We start from the raw sequence: 19,852 nt of genomic DNA, 5'->3' as shown, positions 1-19,852 counted from the left end.
CGCCATGATGTCGAAGTGACAGGGTTGCTGGAAAACTTTGGACGTCACAGCTGGAAAATCCCGCCCTGCTGCCGCCTGGATTGGCCTGGGAGCAGCCACTTCTTTATATGATGCATTCACTGTAGCATGGAAAAGATGGGAGATGAGACTTTCTTGCTGGACAAACCCGTCCACTGTTAATGTCAACAATGAACAGGATACAAAGATTACTTGAAAGCAATGGATCTTTATTCCTCTGTTTATTCCCGTGAAAGCTGACCAGGAATAATCACAATAAACAGTCGCTTCCTGGCCCACCGCATCTAAGTCAATAACGCAAGGAACTTTCCATGTTTTTGCCGAAACTAAAAGCAGCATATTCCTCAAAGTCTGGGAGGTGCCTGCATTTCAGTTTTAAACAAGCAAAGGCGACATCAAGTGGTGTTTAGGTGTCAGTGGTGGAAGAAATATCCCTTATCCTCGCAAACTAGCAAACACCACAATACAAAAATAGTACGATATAAGAAAAAGTGCTGAATTTAAAGTTTTGTATAAGTAAAAGTACAGAAATATTAACAACAAGAAGTTCTTAAAAATACTTGAAAAAAAAAATCTGGAAAGCATCAAGTGACTGTCTCATCTGTCACATACAATAAATAAGTTGACCAAAAACTACAATATTTCCAACTGCATTGGAGTAGGCTAATTGTACTGAGTGGCATAAAATGGAAATACTCAAGTAAGGTACAAGTACCTCAAGATTGTAGTTAAGTACAGTACTTGCATTAAATGTACTTATAGTTACTCTCCATTGCTGGTATGTATCACCGTAAGCATCTACCAATGAGATCCAGACCTGGACAGCAGGAATAAATCAAATACCACAGGTATTCAGGGAAGATAGAACAGGTCCCTGGTAATCAAAGGCAACTTAGAGCCACAGTTTTGTGACATCACTGCAAATGCCATTACAACATGCTTGCTCAAAATGTATTTATTAACTTGGGGTATGTTACCTTGTGCAAATTAATCTGGCGATAAGTGCAGGATGGATAATATAATACAGTAGGACAAGTAAAGTGTCAGTGTGTTATGACAGCCATGATTTATTCTATAAGGAGACACATTCAGATACAGAGAAAACAATGAAAACATCATGAACAAACAAAGCATTGATCAAAACTGCAGCAGAAAAAATATTTCAAAATAAAACAAGGCAGAAATGATTCCTTTATGAATATTACAAGCAAGCATTTCCTAGTGCTCTCCTTTGTCTACCTTGCAGTTACTCAACAGACATTGATATAATTTGTCGCATTAAATGGAAACTGTTGCTGCAATGACTACAATTTCTTTGCACCCAGTGAACAGAATACTCCATTTCAGGTCAACCATGGGTCCCCAAAGCGGTGTCCCTCCTCAGGGGCCTCTCCACCTTCACGGTACTGGGGTCACATTCCAGCATCTCTCTGATCCAATCATCATCCAGCGCTCCCTCTATGAACTCCTCTAGACTGATGATGGCTACAGACATAACAAGGACAGGCAGTGATTAGAGACAAAGAGCAGAGGACAGACTCTATTAATATCATCTGGCTCTGTTCCTTCCTAAATCAATGCCAGCAAGATTTCTTATCAGTGAGCAGGAGTTCAATATGTTTTAATGCTTATTAACTATTGTGTTATTAAAATGTACAAATATATATAAATATACTTTTCAATTACTTTTTTCAAAATCAAATTTTATGTAAAGTCTTATGTTCAGCATTTAGAACAAATGCATCCTCCATTATATAACCCAGTTACTAGGAAAAGCCCAAACCTGTCCTCCTCACCATACCCCTGACATGTGTCTTGACCTAACTATCGAGTAGACGGTCAAACCTCGGCACAAGAAATATACACCCCAATATTTTGTGCACATTACACATACTGTGGTTGGATGCATTACCTCAGCTTTAGGTATGTGCTTGCTTCATCCCTCAAACTCTCTGACTGAATAATCATCTTAAAGACTTGTCCTAACTGGTAAAATAAATGTTCTTCAGGTTTGAATCACAGCAAAACCTCATTTGAAGGTTTTCAGAGTTGAAATAAAGTATTTAAGATGATAATAACTTTCTTAAAACCTGTTTATCATTTTTCATTCAGATGTTCCTTTTTTTTTCTTTATCTGAATCGTTATGGTTCCACATAGTCTTGAAAATAACACAGCAGATTGGAAAACAAATCCCCTTATTGAATGTTTTTGCCACATGGATCCAATAGTCCTATAAAATAGTCATCAAGTACATGAGGTTTATTCACTGAGGGGAAAAAGACACACTTAAATGCCCTGTATTGGAAGATTGTGCCATCCATTGTTTCATGCTGAAATAACACTACACCATGATTTCAAGCAGAAAGGGAAAATCATTTCCTCACCATTATTGTCTTTATCTAATCTCACAAATATCCTGTTGGTACATTCTTCAGCTGTGAGTGGGTTTGGTTTGGTCAAAGCAGCGGCTACACTCATTTTATAAACCGCCTGTGAACAAAGGGAAACACACACCAGTTCAACTGAAAGATGCAGTAACTGTGGCATCATCTTATGATATGCTTGAAACGTGCGACCTGACATGCACGCACGCACGCACACACACACACACACACACACACACCTGCATGATCTCCAGCATTTCCTCCTTTGTAATGGCACCGTCTCGGTCTTTGTCATAGAGCTTGAATGACCAGTGCAGCTTCTCCACAGCCGAACCTTCAATAAGCATGCTGATGGCCATGACATACTCTCTGAAATCAACCACCCCATCCTAAAGAGGAAACAACTTTGTTTATGGCATTAAAAAATATATATTTTCATCATTTATTCTATTTAGATATTATGGTGTTTATTACTACTTTCCTGTTAATGCTGTAGGAAAATTCCTGCTTCCAGACTCATCAGATATAGTGTGTGTAGTGCCATTCAGTGCTTTTCTTACTCCATTAGTGTCCAGTGTGCGGAATATCTGCTCTGCATACTCAGCTGACTCACTGCCCACTGTTCCGTTGCAGAAATGCCTTTGAAACTCATGAAGAGTGATCAGACCACTTGGACATTCATTAATAAACTTTCTATGAAGAAGAAGAAAATATTTGAGAAAAAAAGAAAGAACTGTCTCAGTTGTAATACACAGAAAACACGGAGGCCGTTTGGATAAAGAGTCAAGTTTGTAGCAGGAGAAATGTGTCCTTTAAATTGAGAATTAAGAGAATTAAGGTCAACCCATCCCGGACCTGTGGAGATTACCTGAGTTTGAAAGCTTGTTTACACCTTGGAATGTGAGTGCTATGATAATTAGGCCAAATGATTTTGAACCAATTTACTACAGCATGGCAACATGAAGCTAATCAGCAGTGTGTAGTCATGGAAATAAAGTAGGGATAAAGACATGATTCCTAAAGGTTATAGAAGTGCTCACATAGCAAAATTAAAGTAAATAAAGTAAAGAGGTCAAATGAGAAAGAAATCTAATAATCAAAAAGGCCAAGGAGATTCTCTGTAGATTTGTCTAGAATATAGATAAAGGTGTTCTCCATGAGAATAAAACATGTTTCCACTCCCTCTCCCCTGTCATTTACTCAAACAGGCCTCAAACCTTTTCTACTTCAATATAGATAACATACAGAATTACTTAAGTTTCTCTGTAGAAATTTCAAACGGTAAATAAAATCTTACCTGAACCATTCGTACAGCTCCGTAACATAAGACTCTCCCCTCCTGCAAGGCAGGGTAGCAGCTTGGCCCATTCTGTTAAGAGGGAGCAACAGCTCTGCATTCACTGCTGACTTTATATACTCAACAAATCCCAGCTTATGCCAGGCTTTCTTAATTGCACCAACCACTACTTTATCACATTTGACAAATTACTCAAAGCTAATCTCCTTGGAGGGGGGAACAATAAGGAAGGTTGTAAAGGTGCAGGAGAAGGCAAATGTAATTACTCAAAAAAGAAGGCTACTGCTTCTCAATCTGCCTCTGTAAGGACAGAAAACTGCAGAATGAAAAGTGGTAAGAGTTTGATGAAAAGTTTTGAATTCAGTGTGGCTGTTCACAAAATGTTTTTCCGGTATTTTCTGTTTGATCCAAAAACAGATATTTGAAAATATGCTCAGAGTTCCTGTTGAGGGTTTAGTAAACTAATATTTATTAACAACACGACAACCTGGGAAGACAGCCCAGACATGTTGAAAGTAGCAGCAATAATGCAATTAACAAATACAGTAAGTGCTTCCTCCTGGGCCCACAAATCAAACAAGAATGAACTTATAAAGTGGCAGGAAGTGGTACAATGGAGGCAGTAACAAACTCCCAACTGCCCGATATAAGCCCAAAGGTTAAGGTCCTTCCTCCTGCGCAGTGACAGTTGGCTGTGTCCGTCTTAACTTCCCAAGTCTAATGACGCAACAGATTTCAAAAACAAACAATAACAATAAATGATACAAGAACAGCATGCAACTAGACAGTAAAGGGGCATGAAATCAAAACATAATGTTCCCTATCTTACAAAGTGTACGGTTTTATTCCAAATGGAGACAGAAGAAAAATGTGTTACCTCTTTGCAAGGTTTATCACTCAGTCACCAAACAAGCTGAAGTGAGAGCAATGTTTAAGCTTTCTGGGCAAATTACAGCTATAATAGTGCAATGATTGAACAAGAGGAATGGGGAAAAAAAAAAAAAATACAAAATTGACTTTTTGCCTTTAAAAAAGGACCAGCCTGTGTCTATGGCACGACTCCATAGTTCTGGTTGTTTGGTTAGGTAGTGAGTGCCAAAGCCAACATGTACAGCTCCTGTTTCATCTGTGAACAAGCTTCCACTTCATTCATGATGTGCACAGTATGCCATGTTGCATCAAGTTAATCCAAAGATAACATTTTAGCCCTGCTTTCAGTCTGCAAAGGCGCCAGGTGGGAGGCGATCTCCAAAAGCAACACAGGTTTATTGTGTGTCCTAGCAGAAATGTCCAAAGGCACTTCGGACACAGGCAGGAGGGTCCTCGTGAGTTCAGCTGCTCCATCCACCGGCTCCTCGAAATTCAAGCATTAGAGAGAAAAGACAGTATTCTTCATGATTCACAACCACCATTTCTATCCTCGAAACTAGCGTTCTTATTGGAAAACCCTTAACAGATGACTATAAATTGTGGCCCACGTTACCAATATGAACAATGGCATGGCATAAAAGTTACACAGTTCCATATATTGACTATGTGGACAGTAATACAGTAATACAACTGCTATGTTTTTGACCGAGTTGTTTATGTACTTGATATTCTTTAAGTGTCTTGAAAAAAAAAAAAAAAAAAAAGACTGTCTTTCATTGCTCACTCAGTGTTCAACACTCTGGCAAACGAAATGTGATTTGATAAATGTAACATTTACAACAGTCTGTAGGGCTCGTTCATCTCTTAATTTTCTTTACTTCATAATTTGTAGACTCACTACATGTTGAGAAATATTTCAGTTTTTGATAACTTGAAATGGGGGATGTATATCCACACTGACAATAACTGGATATATTTTAGTCATTCAAATTTTTACCTTCCATCCATCCATAAGGCCATCTCACTGCCACACATACATCACATACACCACCATAGAAGTCATCACATAATGGCTATCAGTGTTGTAAAATCTAAGATGTGCAATTATAAAGGAGGGGCAAAACAGAACTCTAGATGAGGTAAATGGAAAAAGGATCCAAACAACTCAGTGACTTATTCTTACCAAATGTCTTATTTCGTCTGGAGTTTTTTTTTTTTTTTTTTTTGAGTCATGCATGATTCGGGAGTGACAATTACATGGAGAGAGAAAGAGACATAGCTTGAAGTTTAGGATTTATGGAATGATAGCTCTGCATAGAATAATCCCTTAAAAAAATGTATGCAGGTGAATGACAATGCTGTGTGCCTCTGACAGGCACATAAAACATGAACATGTCTTTTGAAAGACTGTCAGTGCATAAAGGTACATGGAAAAAAAAAAATCTATGGCTTACCTGCAAGATTATAAAGCAGACAATGAGTGACAAATCAGATGTACATGTGAACAAGTTCAGACTCATTACACCACATACCAATATACAGTATGTAGGAAAGTATTTTAAAACTTAAACTGGCAGACAAATACTGCTACACGTACTAAGAACTGTGTCATCGTATGTTTACATGGGGCGGATTTGCTTCCATCGCTCCCTGAGTTTATCACTTCTACCATGAGACTCAACCTCAAACATGTATTAATAAAATGTCACAGATGTGAAATGGGTTTGCTGTTCAGCCGTTGCTACCAAACTTCCATTTCAGCACCTCTAAAGTGCTGTTTCACTTTGCATTAAGTAGTACTGTAGTGCTCATAAATCTATAGGAGTTCATGAAGGGTCAATCACCAAAACTGACTGCTCTCTTTATTTATGAGGGTGGATACTTTCTGCCAGGAAATGGTAAATGTGTAGAGCTAGTGTAAATAAAATCCAGGGCAGTCGTAGATGTATATACTATGTATATACAAATGTAGATATATATACTAAAAATTAATTAAAATATTCTTCCTATGCAAACTATCCCTTTAAGACAGATATGGCCTGAAGACATGGTGTTTGCAATCATACCAAATGTACACATATACAGTATGTTCAAGTCAGTGTACAAGAGAGGAGGTTACTGGACCGTTTCAATGGAAAATGTTCAGATACTGACAAGTTAAGAGAAAATCTCTGAGTGACACATTATAAAGTGACTCTCAAAGTTAGAGGTTATGGAAGTGTGGTCTTCCGTGGTACACTGCCTACCTACGGTTTGGATCCTGAGGGGTCACAGAGATGGGCCTGGTTGTCATGGTGTCTTCCTTTAACCATACAGTACCTAATCAAATTACATCTTTTTTTTATTTAAAAAACATGAAATCGATTCAGTGCAATTTCTTTTTTTTTTTTTTCTTTTTTTTTTGCTTCGTCACTCCGAACCTTTGTTCAAATGTCAGTGAGGAGAGAAATACAAGCAGGAAACCCGAGCCGCCATGACGCAAGCCCTTTCACTGTCATTTGTGTTCATGGGTTCTTCAACCTTGTAAGAGCCTCTTCAGTTAAACAGAGGATGACAGTAGATGTGAAGAAAGCAGTGAGGAACAGCGTTTCAGGGCAGGCAGACCGCTGTAAGGCTTTAGAGGCAAATCCTCCTTTTGAAGAGGGAAAGCAGTTGTCCCTTATTGTCATCGATCCCACTCCTGTTAGAGCAGCCACCCGAAGACTACACAGCTTATGTGGAAAAAGGTAACTAATAAATAAAAAAAAGTCTTTAAAAAACAGAATGCTCTTGGAGTAAGCATTCAAGTTCTTGTCACCAAAAAACTGATGGTCCAACAACTGTGCCACAGCGTCACACTGTAAGACCAGATTCTATAAAGACCAGTGCATCTCTTCAAAGTCCACAGCTTCCCCCAAATTTGTGTCCGTCTCCAGGAGGCTCATGATCACTGCCATGGCTGCTTCATCGTTGCTGAGACTACTAAGGCCTGGTCCAACCACACTGTCCAAATCCAGCTGGGAATTCTCCCCTGAGGTGAGATGAGGTGACAGAGGGGAAAAAAACACCCAAGATGATAAGAGTTAAAAGAGGAGATAGTTAAATATTATCCTGCATACAGTTTATAAATAAGCTATTCAACAGGATGAGAAAGAGTACCCATGAGTGTTTCTCCTCCTGAGAATGTAGCTCCCTGGGGCTCATCCTCTGAGCTGGACTTTCCTGGCATCTCCATGTCTGTTGCCTCTCCATTTGGCACCTACAGACCAAAAGAGAAGAAGATTATAGACCCAGCATCAACATGACAGGGGTTTAGTCAAGAAAGAAGAAAAAAAAAAAAGAGGAAAGACTCAAATCTATGCTCGTTAAATTATGCCTTCCAACGTTTGGACGAACTTCACCATAATTTCCAAGTACATACAGCTGTGATTGCTTCACATTATGGTTGGTCTACCTCTAAAAATCTTTTCGCAGAGATGTTTAAACAAAGGAGGCAGAGAAACATGTAAAACCACACTGAGCCTGTAGAGTCAAAATGCTAGTTTGGAACATATTTCTTTGTAAACATCTTCTGCATGGTTTCGTTAAGACAAAACAAAAACAACAACAAAAACATTTTATTACAGATAATCACAAAAGGCAGCTGTAATCATCACCTAACTGGATGATCAGTTCAAATATAAATATCAAATATTTACTCCCCATTCATCTACTGCAAAACTAAATCTTTTACAGATTAAATTCACATTTATTCATTCATTAATTTATTTAGTCATAAGTATTTTTACTGCATTTGGCCAAATATTGGGACAAAAAAAAGTTATGTTCCCATAATATTAAAAGCATATTTATTGTCATTTCAACTTGAAGCAGCAAGTTGTTGATTGAGCAACTTTGTAAACGAGTGATAAACTTCATGCGAAGTAGGTAAAAAGTATACTCTACAATAGGCTTACTTCCCGTGGAAATTACTCACTTGTATGCATATATAGTATTTTTTAAAACTTAATATGCACAGCAGCTTCATAAATTACAGTAAGCCATTTTGGACTGGACTCGTCTGCAAAGTTTCATGTAGTTCTGTGAATGGGAAGGAATTAGTTTGAATTGTGGGCTGTGCCACCTCATTAATGACTGGGACAGATGCAACAATAAAAATATGAATGTATAGAAACTTACATTGTTGCTCATTTGATTGTGAGTTTGTGGAGACTTATCCTGTGGCAAACTGAACGGGCTGACGTTACCACTGGAAGGTGATGAGTTCATCCTAAAGCAGCACAGACACAGATGAATTATTGTCTACAGTATCTCATAAGCATTAAGAAGAAAAGGTAGTTGCAGTTGTAGAATTCTACAATTATCTATAACTATCTATCACTGGACATGCTCTGTTGTTGTGAGGCCACACCTGTTGAAATCCAGGAGCTCATTGGCAATCTGGGTCCCTATGCTTCCAGCATAAATCATAGTTCCAGGTGTGTTGGAGATGCCTGGTATAATCGGAAGGGACTTCTTGCCATCTTCTAACAAAAACAAAAAGTTGAACGCGACAGAACAGACCAGGAGACATGTACATGTCACAGTGTGTTATGACTACACAACCAGTATCTTTGAGCATCATTGTACACTAAAGATATCAATGACACATCTCCATTGATTTTTTTCATATTCTATTTAAACTGACCTTCAGAAGTCTTGGAATTGCTCAGCTGTTCAGACTTGTTTCCCGACCTGGTTCGACTGTTATCATGTCTTGTCATTGGATGAGAGAACAGATGAAGCACCCATTAGTATAAATCTATCTCAACTACAAAGATATTAATTTAATGCACAACCAGACTGAAGCATATACTCACGATATGACTGTATTAGTTGACACTATGTATTCTACTTCTTTGGTCCAGGGATTTACAAAACTAAACCACTGACTTTGCAGAGTGACGAAAGAGCCATATTTTGTTTTGAACTTATAACAGTTTGTCTCAATTTTCTCTTTACTCCGCAGCACTACGGAGGAAAAACAGTGAGAAGACGAATCAAAGGACTAAACAGGGAAAAAAAGAGCATCAGTATCACCTGCTTAAGGCAGAGCACGCAACAAGCACAGGACTAGCAGATATAAAATATGAAGAAACCATCCGGATTCTGCAACAGTCATCTACTTAACAATAGATCAAAATGGATGGAAATTTATTATATGATTTACCAGTGCTTCAACACTGCAGCTATATTGTAAATTAGAATTGAATCTGAACTGGCCTCTACTAATTGTAGAATGTCGCACTCATCTTAGCAGACACTGAAAAATCCTAACACGATATCCAAGATAATTAGATTAAAGACAAATGCAATTTACCTTTTCGATGTCTATCTGCTAAATGCGGTAAGTCGTCTTGATGGAAGTACTCATAGCATGATGTCCCAAGCAACTCTTGGGGAAGATAACCAAGAATGGTTGTCGCTCTGCAGATGAAATGAATAAATACACAAGTGTATCATGTTAGTATGAATTACATATAAACATGTACTATATTATTTAGAATATGTCATGCACTTGATTTGTAAAGCTTTGATTTCACTTTGACATCCACAGTTTCTGTTGATCAGTGTCAAAGATGTTAGAAATGTCAATGGAGATATCTAACATGTCAACGATTCTACAATGCGTCAACAAAGCCATGCACCAAGCAAATACAATATACAAACACAACTGAAATACAATTCTACCTTTGATCGACAAAGGTGAATTTGCCATCCATGGCATAGCGTGTGATGAACTCTGTTGGTTTAACTCGGACTTCTCCGTTAACCTGGGGAGATGAGTGGGAGTGGACGCGTCCCACCGCCACCAGGCAGCTGAAGTGGGAGCTGTCCTGCTTGTCCGCCTCGCCCTCCCCGTCTGCTCCCAACTGACTGGTTGGCCAGCTGCGCATGTAGCCTGTACAGTGGACTGTGCAGTACTTCTGCGACTCTGTAGGCGCACATGCAGACACAAATCACAAGTCAAATATGACATACACAGAAAACACACATATATAAGTTGGTTACTTTACATCAAAACTGTGTACCTGATAAAACTTATATCAGCTGTTATACATTAAACCAAATGAAAACCCTGACTGTACAAAAGTGATCTGTTGTGTAATCCACCGTGTACTCTCCCTACCTTTCTTTTTGGAGGTGCTGGCCTGGAACTCCTTCTCCTCCACTTTGACAGAAACTTTGTTGTACTTCATGCGGCAGAAGAAAGAGCGCCGTGCACCTGAACACAGCCGAGCTGCACCGACTGGGAGGTCAGCCTGGACCTGCAGACCGGCTGGGGACATGACAGTAGTGTTAATATGCTCTCACTCGCGCAAGTGCGCACACACACCACACACACACCAAACTGCTTTACTTTTAGCATCTATTAGTCGTTCACGAGGGTATAATTCAGAAGCTGACAGCTGCTCCTTCACTTTTCCCATGTCCTTGGGGTGTATGTAATCAAACAGGCTCTGTCCGATCAGCTCCGTCTGTAGGAAGAAAAAACAGCTCATCAAACCGACCTTAACATGGTTCCGATGCTGATAAAAAGAAATGTCAAAACCATTCTGCATCTAAAGCAATTCTTGCTTACAATTAACAAATTTAACATAGTACACTGATTGTGGACTGTTGACCCCGGAGCACACCAGATACCAAGTGGAGGAGAGGTTAAGATTTTAGTAGGAATGAGGAAGACGGCTATTTCTCACAGCTTTGAATGTCCATTTACTCCGGTTGTCAAAAATATCAACACCGATTGGAAGTTCAGATGCACCAACATCCTCATTTTCATCATCAGAGCAGTCGCGTGCGTTGACCTAGGATTTATTTCCAGCCAGCATTTTGAATTGTAATTTGACAATTTTTGGAAAAGCCCAAAAGATCTTCATGAGTGAACCATCAGAATCACTTGCATATCATTTTGAAAATGAACCACGAACTAAGGGAACCAACTATATTGGCTTACAACCAATGATTTCAATGGTTGCAATTTTGTGCCTTGTTCTTTAAATTTAAATACTAAATTACATACAAAAGTTTTAGGATTCATTTGACATTCATCCTAACATGACTTCACACAGACACATTTATGTGCTTAAACGACACAATGCAAATATAAGAATCAATTTGGTATTTCTAAACTGTACTGTAATGAAATGCGTGCACATGAGGCCAAACGTGTCACTACAGACCCCTGCAGGGCAACGCAACCCATCTGGTGTGTCCGGGGTTTTCTCATGAACAAAGATACTGCAGATACAGTAACAAATGTAAAAGTGTTACCCGACTATAATTTAATATCTTCGTGACGGACTCTGAGACAAAAACTATTTTCCCACGATCACAGCCCACTACAAACAGGAACCCATCTGCAGCCTGCACAACAAAGAAACATGGGGGAGAATAGGGGGGAGCCAGTGTGATGACATGGTCAAGACAAAAGTAAGAGGCCACTGAGTAAATAGTTTTATTTTATATGTCTATCTTATTGTATTTAATAGTTTTTCAAATGAAATAGAAGCATTTTAATCAATTATAATACTACACTACTTGAAATTCAATGCATGTTAAGAATTATGAAGATAACATTGTACATACTAACAGTAGAAAAACACAAAGCCAAAAAAAGATCATTTTGGTGTTGTATGTTTTGTATGTTTCTGATGAATGGAGCTTACAGCAAAGCTGGGACACTGCCACCAGCAGAGGTTTGTAACCTGATCAGTAGCTTTTGAATGAAATGTTTAAGATGTCCTCATGTGACTGACAGCTTACAAGCTTATTTTTGCATTAAGATCACCTAGCAGATGCCTGAAATAATTATCTTAAAAATAAAAAAGTATTCCATTACAGTGACTGTTTCTCAGACAGTGTGCACATATCAGCTCCCACTGTCAAAGGTATATTTACCTTGAGGACAAGGTGTTTCAGCTCCTCATTAGGAAGGAATGACGGCTTATAATTAGCTTCAGAAAATGAACTTGCTGAACCTGAAAATATAGACAGCCAGTTCAATGTCAGATTAATACATTACAATTAGTAAATGGAGTAAAAGGATCATTCTTTTTTTTTTCATTAAAACCTAGATCTTATTTTCAGAGTTTTAAGCCATCAATCTTATCTGTAATAACAGGGTAAATTTACTGTTGAGATAGGAGCATCACTAAAAACCATCACTACCAAATTTTATGTGTTTTCACTTTCAGTTTTACCTCCAAATAAAGTGCTCTAGACAATATGCCTAAACTGTAGGCTTGTTTACCACCTGTGGGATTGTCTGACTGTTCATTTCTTGCCAGATGGACTTTGTTTGTAGCAGTTTTCTTGTTTCCAAATCTCAGCAATTGCTATAGTTAATATCATATGGAGAGTACAATGTTTTATAGCTGATAAACTGATGGCTAAAACTATAAAAAGAAAACCTAAGTTCTCAGAAACTTGAATCATCTGTTTATTAACTGAATCTATCAGTGATGACAATGTCAGGCTAAAATATTTTTTAACACTGCTGGCCATCGATTGACTTGGTACCTTTGAGAGATTTGAGGTGCTGCACAGCCATTCTGAGCACAGTGAGCTTGTCCAGCTTACGAGACATGGGGTTACAAGTCGGAATCATTGCTGATAGTTTGTCTATGAGGTTGTTCATTTTGTCCCGTCTCCTCTTCTCAATTTGGCTGTGTGGCTCCCTGAGGAGACATGAATTGATAAATCATTTCAAGCGTTCAAAGGGGTTTCCTGCTTTGAATTTATAGAACATTGATCATTGTGAAATGTGGCATATTTTAAACTTGCATATGTTAAGACCGGAGATAACATCACGGGAACCTAGAAATGTTTTATAAATATGGTGGTGTCAAACAACCTACCTGATGCATTTAATTTTGACATGTTGGTCCTCTCCATCTGACCTGTAGCAAAGAAAAACCTATTTGAGAAGTATACATTCCAAGCAACAATATGCAAATGCACAATAGCACAAAATAAACTGAAGTGATTATCGATTAACAAACATAGTTGCCGATTAATTTTCAGTCGATCAACTAATCAATTACTCAACTAATTGTTCCAGCTCTACACACAGTACCTGTTTTGGTCGTCTTCCATATCTGCATCAGGGATGGAAGCAGATTTTGTATCCCTAGGAAGAAAGATAATGACTGTCAATAACACAATAAAACAATTTGGGTCAGTGGATTTATGAGATTTCCTTAAAGCCAGATTCAATAAATCACATTCATACTCACTGGTTGTCTATGCTGCCCTTGCGCTTCCGGGGCATCTCCATACTTAAGGACATGCCAGCAGCTGAGGATGGGGTCATCAGGCTGGACAGAGAGAGAGAGCTGCTTTGGTTTTCATCAACCAGCACATCCTCTGAAACACACAAAACATAATCAGCTGCAGGTGGTCATAAGGGGTTGAGAGCTGATTTCAGTTTGCAAACATATCATATATGTTCCCACACACTACTGCATTTCAGACTACAAGACTGTCAGATTTTACTTTCTCAGAAGTAAGTGAAAGAATCAATTGAATTCTCATGCCATGGGTTTGCCAAAACATGATCACAATGTTCTTATTAGGAGATCATAAATAACCTTAATCGGGCATTAACTCACAGACTGTATCTGTCATACCACTCCTTAGAAACAGTCTCATATCAGTCCTCATAATAGACTGTGTAGAATAGTATTAGTAAACAGGCAACAGAGCACTCCTTTTCAGGCTGTGGAAATCCGAAACGATGAAGGTGCCCAACAAATCCATCAGCCATAAGTGTGGGAAATAGCAGCAGCTAAAAAAAAAAAAGCCAATCACAACCTCCCCCATAACTTTACTCAAACCCATGATCAGCCACATAACTAACTCATAACTGGTTGTTCTGGTGTAGCTGCTTTAGTTTGGCTTGAGGGAATCTCTGCTTCTGTGCATGAGTTGCAAGTTTCTCTGCACAGAGGCTAGGCCAGCACAGCATTGTTATTTCAGGGATTTAAGGTCTAATACATTTCGGCATATGTTAATTCAACATTCAATTAAAAGGTGCAACAAAAATAGATTTTCATTATCAATTACTGTATTGATTTCAAAAGAATGAAATATTCTCATCACAATGTCCCTTGACCCAAAGTGACATGTTCAAATTGCTTGTTTTGTCAAACCAACAGTGTAACAGTGTATTGATATTACTGCGATATATCACAGATATCCAAGATCTAGGACAGAGATGTTTTCACATTTTGTCTGAGAATGTGTGAAAATATCTAAGGTGTATATTGTGTGTATGAGTGCTTTCAAATCTCTTTGTTATATCTCCCTTTGACTCACCCCCCCACTTATACACATCTTTATATCTCCATGGACTGTGATTTTGTCTCTCAGAAGTATGTGAGCATATGTGTGGGACAGTAACTCAAGAGAACGGCACGAGACAGACCAAATGTAGGTGATATCCATGACATCTATTTTTAACTCTGCTCCACAGACCCTGTAACCCAAACAGCTGTTAAAAAGATCAGTAACAACCTGATTTTTAATCCTACTACCCCTGTAACGTTTTGTTGGATTACAGGGTTACAGAGAAGGGAACTAGATTACTGGACATTACACCAAACAGACATCTCTCTGCCAACTCCCTTACATGTGTTCATTAACTTGCTCATTCACTCAATTCTGAATGAGCATCTGCTACACTGAAATACTGCCACACTCTGTACATCCTACTCACATTATCACAGAATAATAGCACCACAAGAATAATGGGTGTCTAATTAATTTCAGGTTTAAAAGTTATATTCTTAACAACAGCAACAACAATAGCAGCAGCAGCCACAGGACTAGAAACACAGACTGGGGCATGAGCTCCCCTGTGTCACCTTACTTCACATTCATGAAGTTAATCATACACACAAGTGGCATCTGCCCAGCAAATCCAGTCCATTTATGCTACTATGACGCACAGTAAAGGTTACATTTTCACCCGTGTCTATTTATTGGTTGGTTTGTTTGTCAGCAGGATTATGCACTTTTTAGATCTTGGACTTTAGTCATTGGACGTCTGGACATCTTAAGCTATCAGAAAAAACAATTTGATAACAGCAATTTGACAGTGTTAATGGAGCCTTTACCTTTGACAGAAACCATTAGTACAGTGAGACATTTTGTCAAGTAGCTAAGCCATCTCCATACTTACTACAAATATGAAACACTAATGTAATGAAAACTACATTGGAAGTATGTTATTTGCCAAAATGTGTTATATAACTCATCTAAAAGCATTTTAAGCACAGTCACTTGTTCAAATTGATTCCAGTTTTAGTAGATAATCACAGGAAGATAAAAAATACAACCAGTCTGTTGCATGCACGTCTCAGGAGTCTATTATTGTAACATAATAAATCTTTTATATTATGAATTCATGCAGTAACTAATATTAACGATCTTGTTGTTTGACCTACATTTCATGGTGCAAAACCACTGAGACTACACAAGTGACAAAAGGCATTGTATTAGCATTGGAAAACACACTGTTGACTTATTAAAATAATATCTTGATATATCTTATTATTAACCTAATACTTCTGTCCAAAATTTGCTTAAAATGGCAATGGTTGACATACATTTACCATAAACATTTTAAAGAGGTCTCTTGAAAACCATAAGCCCATAGTAGTTTTGTTAAGTTTGAACCCTGTGGTAGATGAGTCTGATGTTTCCTCATGTCTGTACGATAAATGATCTTCAAATGTTTTTGACTGAATGTGACTGGAAGGACAGACACATGTTGAAACCACAAATATGTCTTCCTGTGTAGTCTATCATAATTACGGTTGAATAAAAAAACATGTTTAGAAGTCTTGCGTTTATTTTGCTGGGTGAATTGAAGTCGGTCCGAAACTAATTGGTTTCGGGAAAGATCTCCTAAGTATATTTTTGACATCCAGGGTGGAAAATGAAATTGGCACAGCTAACTTACAATAATGCCTGCTTCGTCCTAGCCAACATCAGACAAACGGTTGAGCTGGTTCAGCCGCTGGGTCGAACGACCGTACAGCTAGTTAGGCCTAAACAGGAGCTAACATTAAAGCTTGTTTTCCACAATGTGACACCAGTTCTTTCACAAGCCATGGACTATGAAACCCATCAACGCTATCCACAGTGAGAAATTACGATTGTATGTAAAACCATCTCTGACAGAATCGACGGTTTTGAGACAGTCGCCCCGGTAAACAGGCCATGCTACCGTTGCTAAGCTAACATTTGTGTGGTTTAGTCACTGAGGTTAACATTAGCTAATAGACGCTACACATAATACAGACAATTTACATTTAATAACGTTACCACTCATGACAAACCTAAATAAAGCAATTTTCTACACAACATGCTGGCGATATGACAAAACAATGTCGTGCAAGGTTACATAAACGCCGTAAATGGCGAGTTTGCTCTACTGATCTACTGACCTAGTTTTGAAAAAGCGCAAAGTTGCGACCAATCGGCAAAAAACAACTGAAAATACACCGCTGCACTTCTTTCTTTTGTGGTACATCTCAACCTTGCACAGACACCGGGTCACTCCGTGTGAACATTTAAACTAGTGAGAAGCTTTTGTGGTGTTTCATTTACCTGCCGGTTCGCCTCCTCCCGCTCTGTCACCGCCACCAGCCGATGCATTCCTGGCCGACATGGCTGGAGCCGGGGCCGGTGCGCTGGGGCCCAGGACTCCAATGCATGGATGAGGCAGTCAACTACTCCGAGATATTGCTGTGTTAACAGGAGAGGATGTGAGACAGCCGCAAGCAATATGTTGTATCGTTTCTTCTCAGATGAAGAAAACCAGAGGGAGACGGCGCAGAAAGAAGCTCAACGACAGCAGTGTGCACACAGAGTGGGACAGTGTGGAGAAGTGGGGGTAACACGGAAGGCAGGACGCAATCTCCTCCTGCCGGTTCACCGGAGTCACCGCTGCAGCTTCACCGCTCCTGTGCTCCCTTCAGGTCTGTCGGAAAATATTCCCTCTGTCTAAATGGCTGATAAAGCCTATATTCCTATCAGGTCAAACAACTTAAAAAGGGTTAATTCTGCAGGATTTGATATTATCTGGAAGATGAAATCCATCTAAATCAAGAAATCCTTTATGGTCAAACGTAAAAAATGAAAAGAAAATGAACGAAAAGAAAAATCCATAAATGGAAATTAAACGTATGGGAGGTAAGAGCGCTTGAGTTGGTCTTCAAGAGCCACTAGGCTATAAAAACTACATTGAACTTCCCAGGGAGAGCTCAGTACAGTGCATAGTAATGTTACCGAAGCTCTAAGAGGAGACTCTGGTTATGGAGTCTGCTGAAGTTGTTCAGCTGAGGCCAGCAGTGCATCCGTTAGTCTTGGAGATCATGTGCCTGAGAAAACAAGACATCTGCTGTGGTGTTGCTCAATGGAGCTGCCTTGGTCCATTATTATTCTCATTGTACATGCTGCCACTGGGTGACAGCATCAGAGAGCACAATGTATGTTTCCATAGTTACGTGGATGATGTACACTGTACATCACTGCTGAACCAAACGATGCTGCAGCTATAAACTCCTTTACTACCTGTCTTCTAGCAATAGATAAATTGATGAGCAATAACTTCTTAAAGTTAAATGAGGACAAAACGGAAATCCTCCTAGTCAGCCCCAAAACAAAAAGAGAAATGTTGTTCAATAACCTGGGGAAACTGACTCCGTGGATTAAATCTGAGGTTACAAATCTTGGCGTTATCTTGGATTCAGATCTAAGCTTCAACAAGGTGACAAAAACATAATTTTTTTCACCATAAAAACATAGCTAATACGGCCATTTATAAACCAAAAAGATGCTGAAAGATTGCTTCATGCCTTTTTTTCAAGCCGATTTCATTACTATAATGCACTTCTCACTGGACTCCCCTGAAAAAAAAAAAAAACACTGAGAGACTTCAGCTCATTCAAAACTCTGCAGCTCGGCTATTAACCAGAACCAAGAGATCTGTCTATCTATCCAAGAGAACCAAGAGAAGAGAGCACATTAGTCCAGCTGCTCTGCACTGGCTTTCTGTCACATTTCGAATTGATTTCAAGGTCCTCCTCCTTATATACAAAGGCCTTAATGGGCAAGGACCAAGCTACATTGCTAACTTAGTGATTAACTATGTACCTCCGAGAACATTGAGGTCATCTACTGCTGCTTTATTGAGGGTTCCCAGCAACAGCTGTAGGAAAATTGGGGATGCAGCCTTTGTCAGTTACAGCCCAAAGCTATGGAACACACTACCTATAGATATCAGAGAGGCCAGCTCACTAAGTATTTTTAAAAGAAAGCTCAAAACTTATTTCTTCACTTTAGCCTTTAACTAGCTTTGTTCACTTTGCTCAACATTTATGCACCACTCAGTACTTCTTTTAAATGTCTTCCTATTTAATGATTTATTTTTTATTCATTATTTTATCTCATTGTACATTAATTTTTTTTAATGTTTTCATTTTAGAGCAATGCTTTTAACAATGTTTTATGTTCATTTTATGCCTTTTCTTTTCGTGCTAAGCACTTGGTACATTTTCTTTGTTGTGAAGCACTCTGTGCTACATTTGTTGTATGAAAGGTGCTATACAAATAAAGTTTATCATTATTATTATTATTATTATTATTATTATTATTATTATTATTAATAATAATAATAATAATAATAATATCCATGAGCATCCAGTAGAGGAGGCTCAACAAGACAACAGTGGTAGGGTATTACAGAGGTTGGCTGACCTGGAACACCTGAGAAAGAAAATGCAGAGAACAAAAATCTATTGGCAGAGAATAAATAACTACTTGACTCTGACTCACAAAAACAGGCGGAGAATGAAAATTATATATTTTTTTAAATTGTATTTAGATAGATAGATAGATAGATAGACAGATTAGTAATAATGGTGACCGTTTTGAAGTGTTATACAGCTTGATGGCAGTGGGGACAAAGGATCTCCTGAATAGATAGATAGATAGATAGATAGATAGATAGATAGATAGATAGATAGATAGATAGATAGATAGATAGATAGATAGATAGATTAGTAATAATAATGGTGACCGTTTTGAGCTGTTATAGATAGATTGATTTAAATGATGATTTTAAATGGTGTGTTTGGGTGTTGGTATTTGTTTGAGTAGCCTTTGTTGCTTAGAAGGGATGGTGTCCTTGTTGGAATTGGCAATAGGGCTCTAGAAGCTGGTAGGCACACTCACAGCATCTAGGGTTTGAAC

The 19,852-nt window shown here is 38.6% G+C and overlaps 2 protein-coding genes across 4 annotated transcripts; both read right to left on the bottom strand.

Annotated features, from left to right (window-relative positions):
* Window positions 1-1,176: 1,176 nt before the first annotated feature.
* Window positions 1,177-3,803, bottom strand: LOC111228700 (guanylyl cyclase inhibitory protein-like). The gene is made up of 5 exons (XM_022754708.1): window positions 3,701-3,803; window positions 2,964-3,096; window positions 2,643-2,792; window positions 2,404-2,509; window positions 1,177-1,503 (listed from the first exon to the last, which is right to left on the bottom strand). Exons 1-5 carry the CDS (start codon window positions 3,769-3,771, stop codon window positions 1,367-1,369), a joined length of 597 nt encoding a protein of 198 aa, XP_022610429.1. The 5' UTR covers window positions 3,772-3,803; the 3' UTR covers window positions 1,177-1,366.
* Window positions 3,804-6,948: 3,145 nt separating this feature from the next.
* Window positions 6,949-17,469, bottom strand: LOC111228424 (aryl hydrocarbon receptor nuclear translocator-like protein 1). Of its 3 annotated transcripts, none has more exons than XM_022754289.1 (17): window positions 17,207-17,469; window positions 13,828-13,957; window positions 13,668-13,721; window positions 13,450-13,491; window positions 13,112-13,269; window positions 12,491-12,570; window positions 11,864-11,956; window positions 10,950-11,067; window positions 10,719-10,868; window positions 10,280-10,523; window positions 9,909-10,015; window positions 9,409-9,559; window positions 9,237-9,304; window positions 8,961-9,075; window positions 8,729-8,819; window positions 7,709-7,808; window positions 6,949-7,580 (listed from the first exon to the last, which is right to left on the bottom strand). In XM_022754289.1, the coding sequence occupies exons 1-17, from the start codon at window positions 17,265-17,267 to the stop codon at window positions 7,423-7,425; spliced, it is 1,920 nt and encodes a 639-aa protein (XP_022610010.1). In that variant the 5' UTR covers window positions 17,268-17,469; the 3' UTR covers window positions 6,949-7,422. The 3 variants fall into 3 exon arrangements, with proteins under 3 accessions (XP_022610010.1, XP_022610011.1, XP_022610012.1); XM_022754290.1 differs by having other exon boundaries at window positions 8,961-9,072; XM_022754291.1 differs by lacking the exon at window positions 11,864-11,956.
* Window positions 17,470-19,852: the final 2,383 nt, after the last annotated feature.

This window comes from Seriola dumerili, unplaced genomic scaffold, assembly GCF_002260705.1.
Source record: "Seriola dumerili isolate Sdu_G_001 unplaced genomic scaffold, Sdu_1.0 BDQW01000219.1, whole genome shotgun sequence".
NCBI lineage: Eukaryota > Metazoa > Chordata > Actinopteri > Carangiformes > Carangidae > Seriola > Seriola dumerili.
The sequence above is the reverse complement of the archived record's forward strand: the minus strand, read 5'-3'. Positions and strand labels throughout refer to the sequence as shown.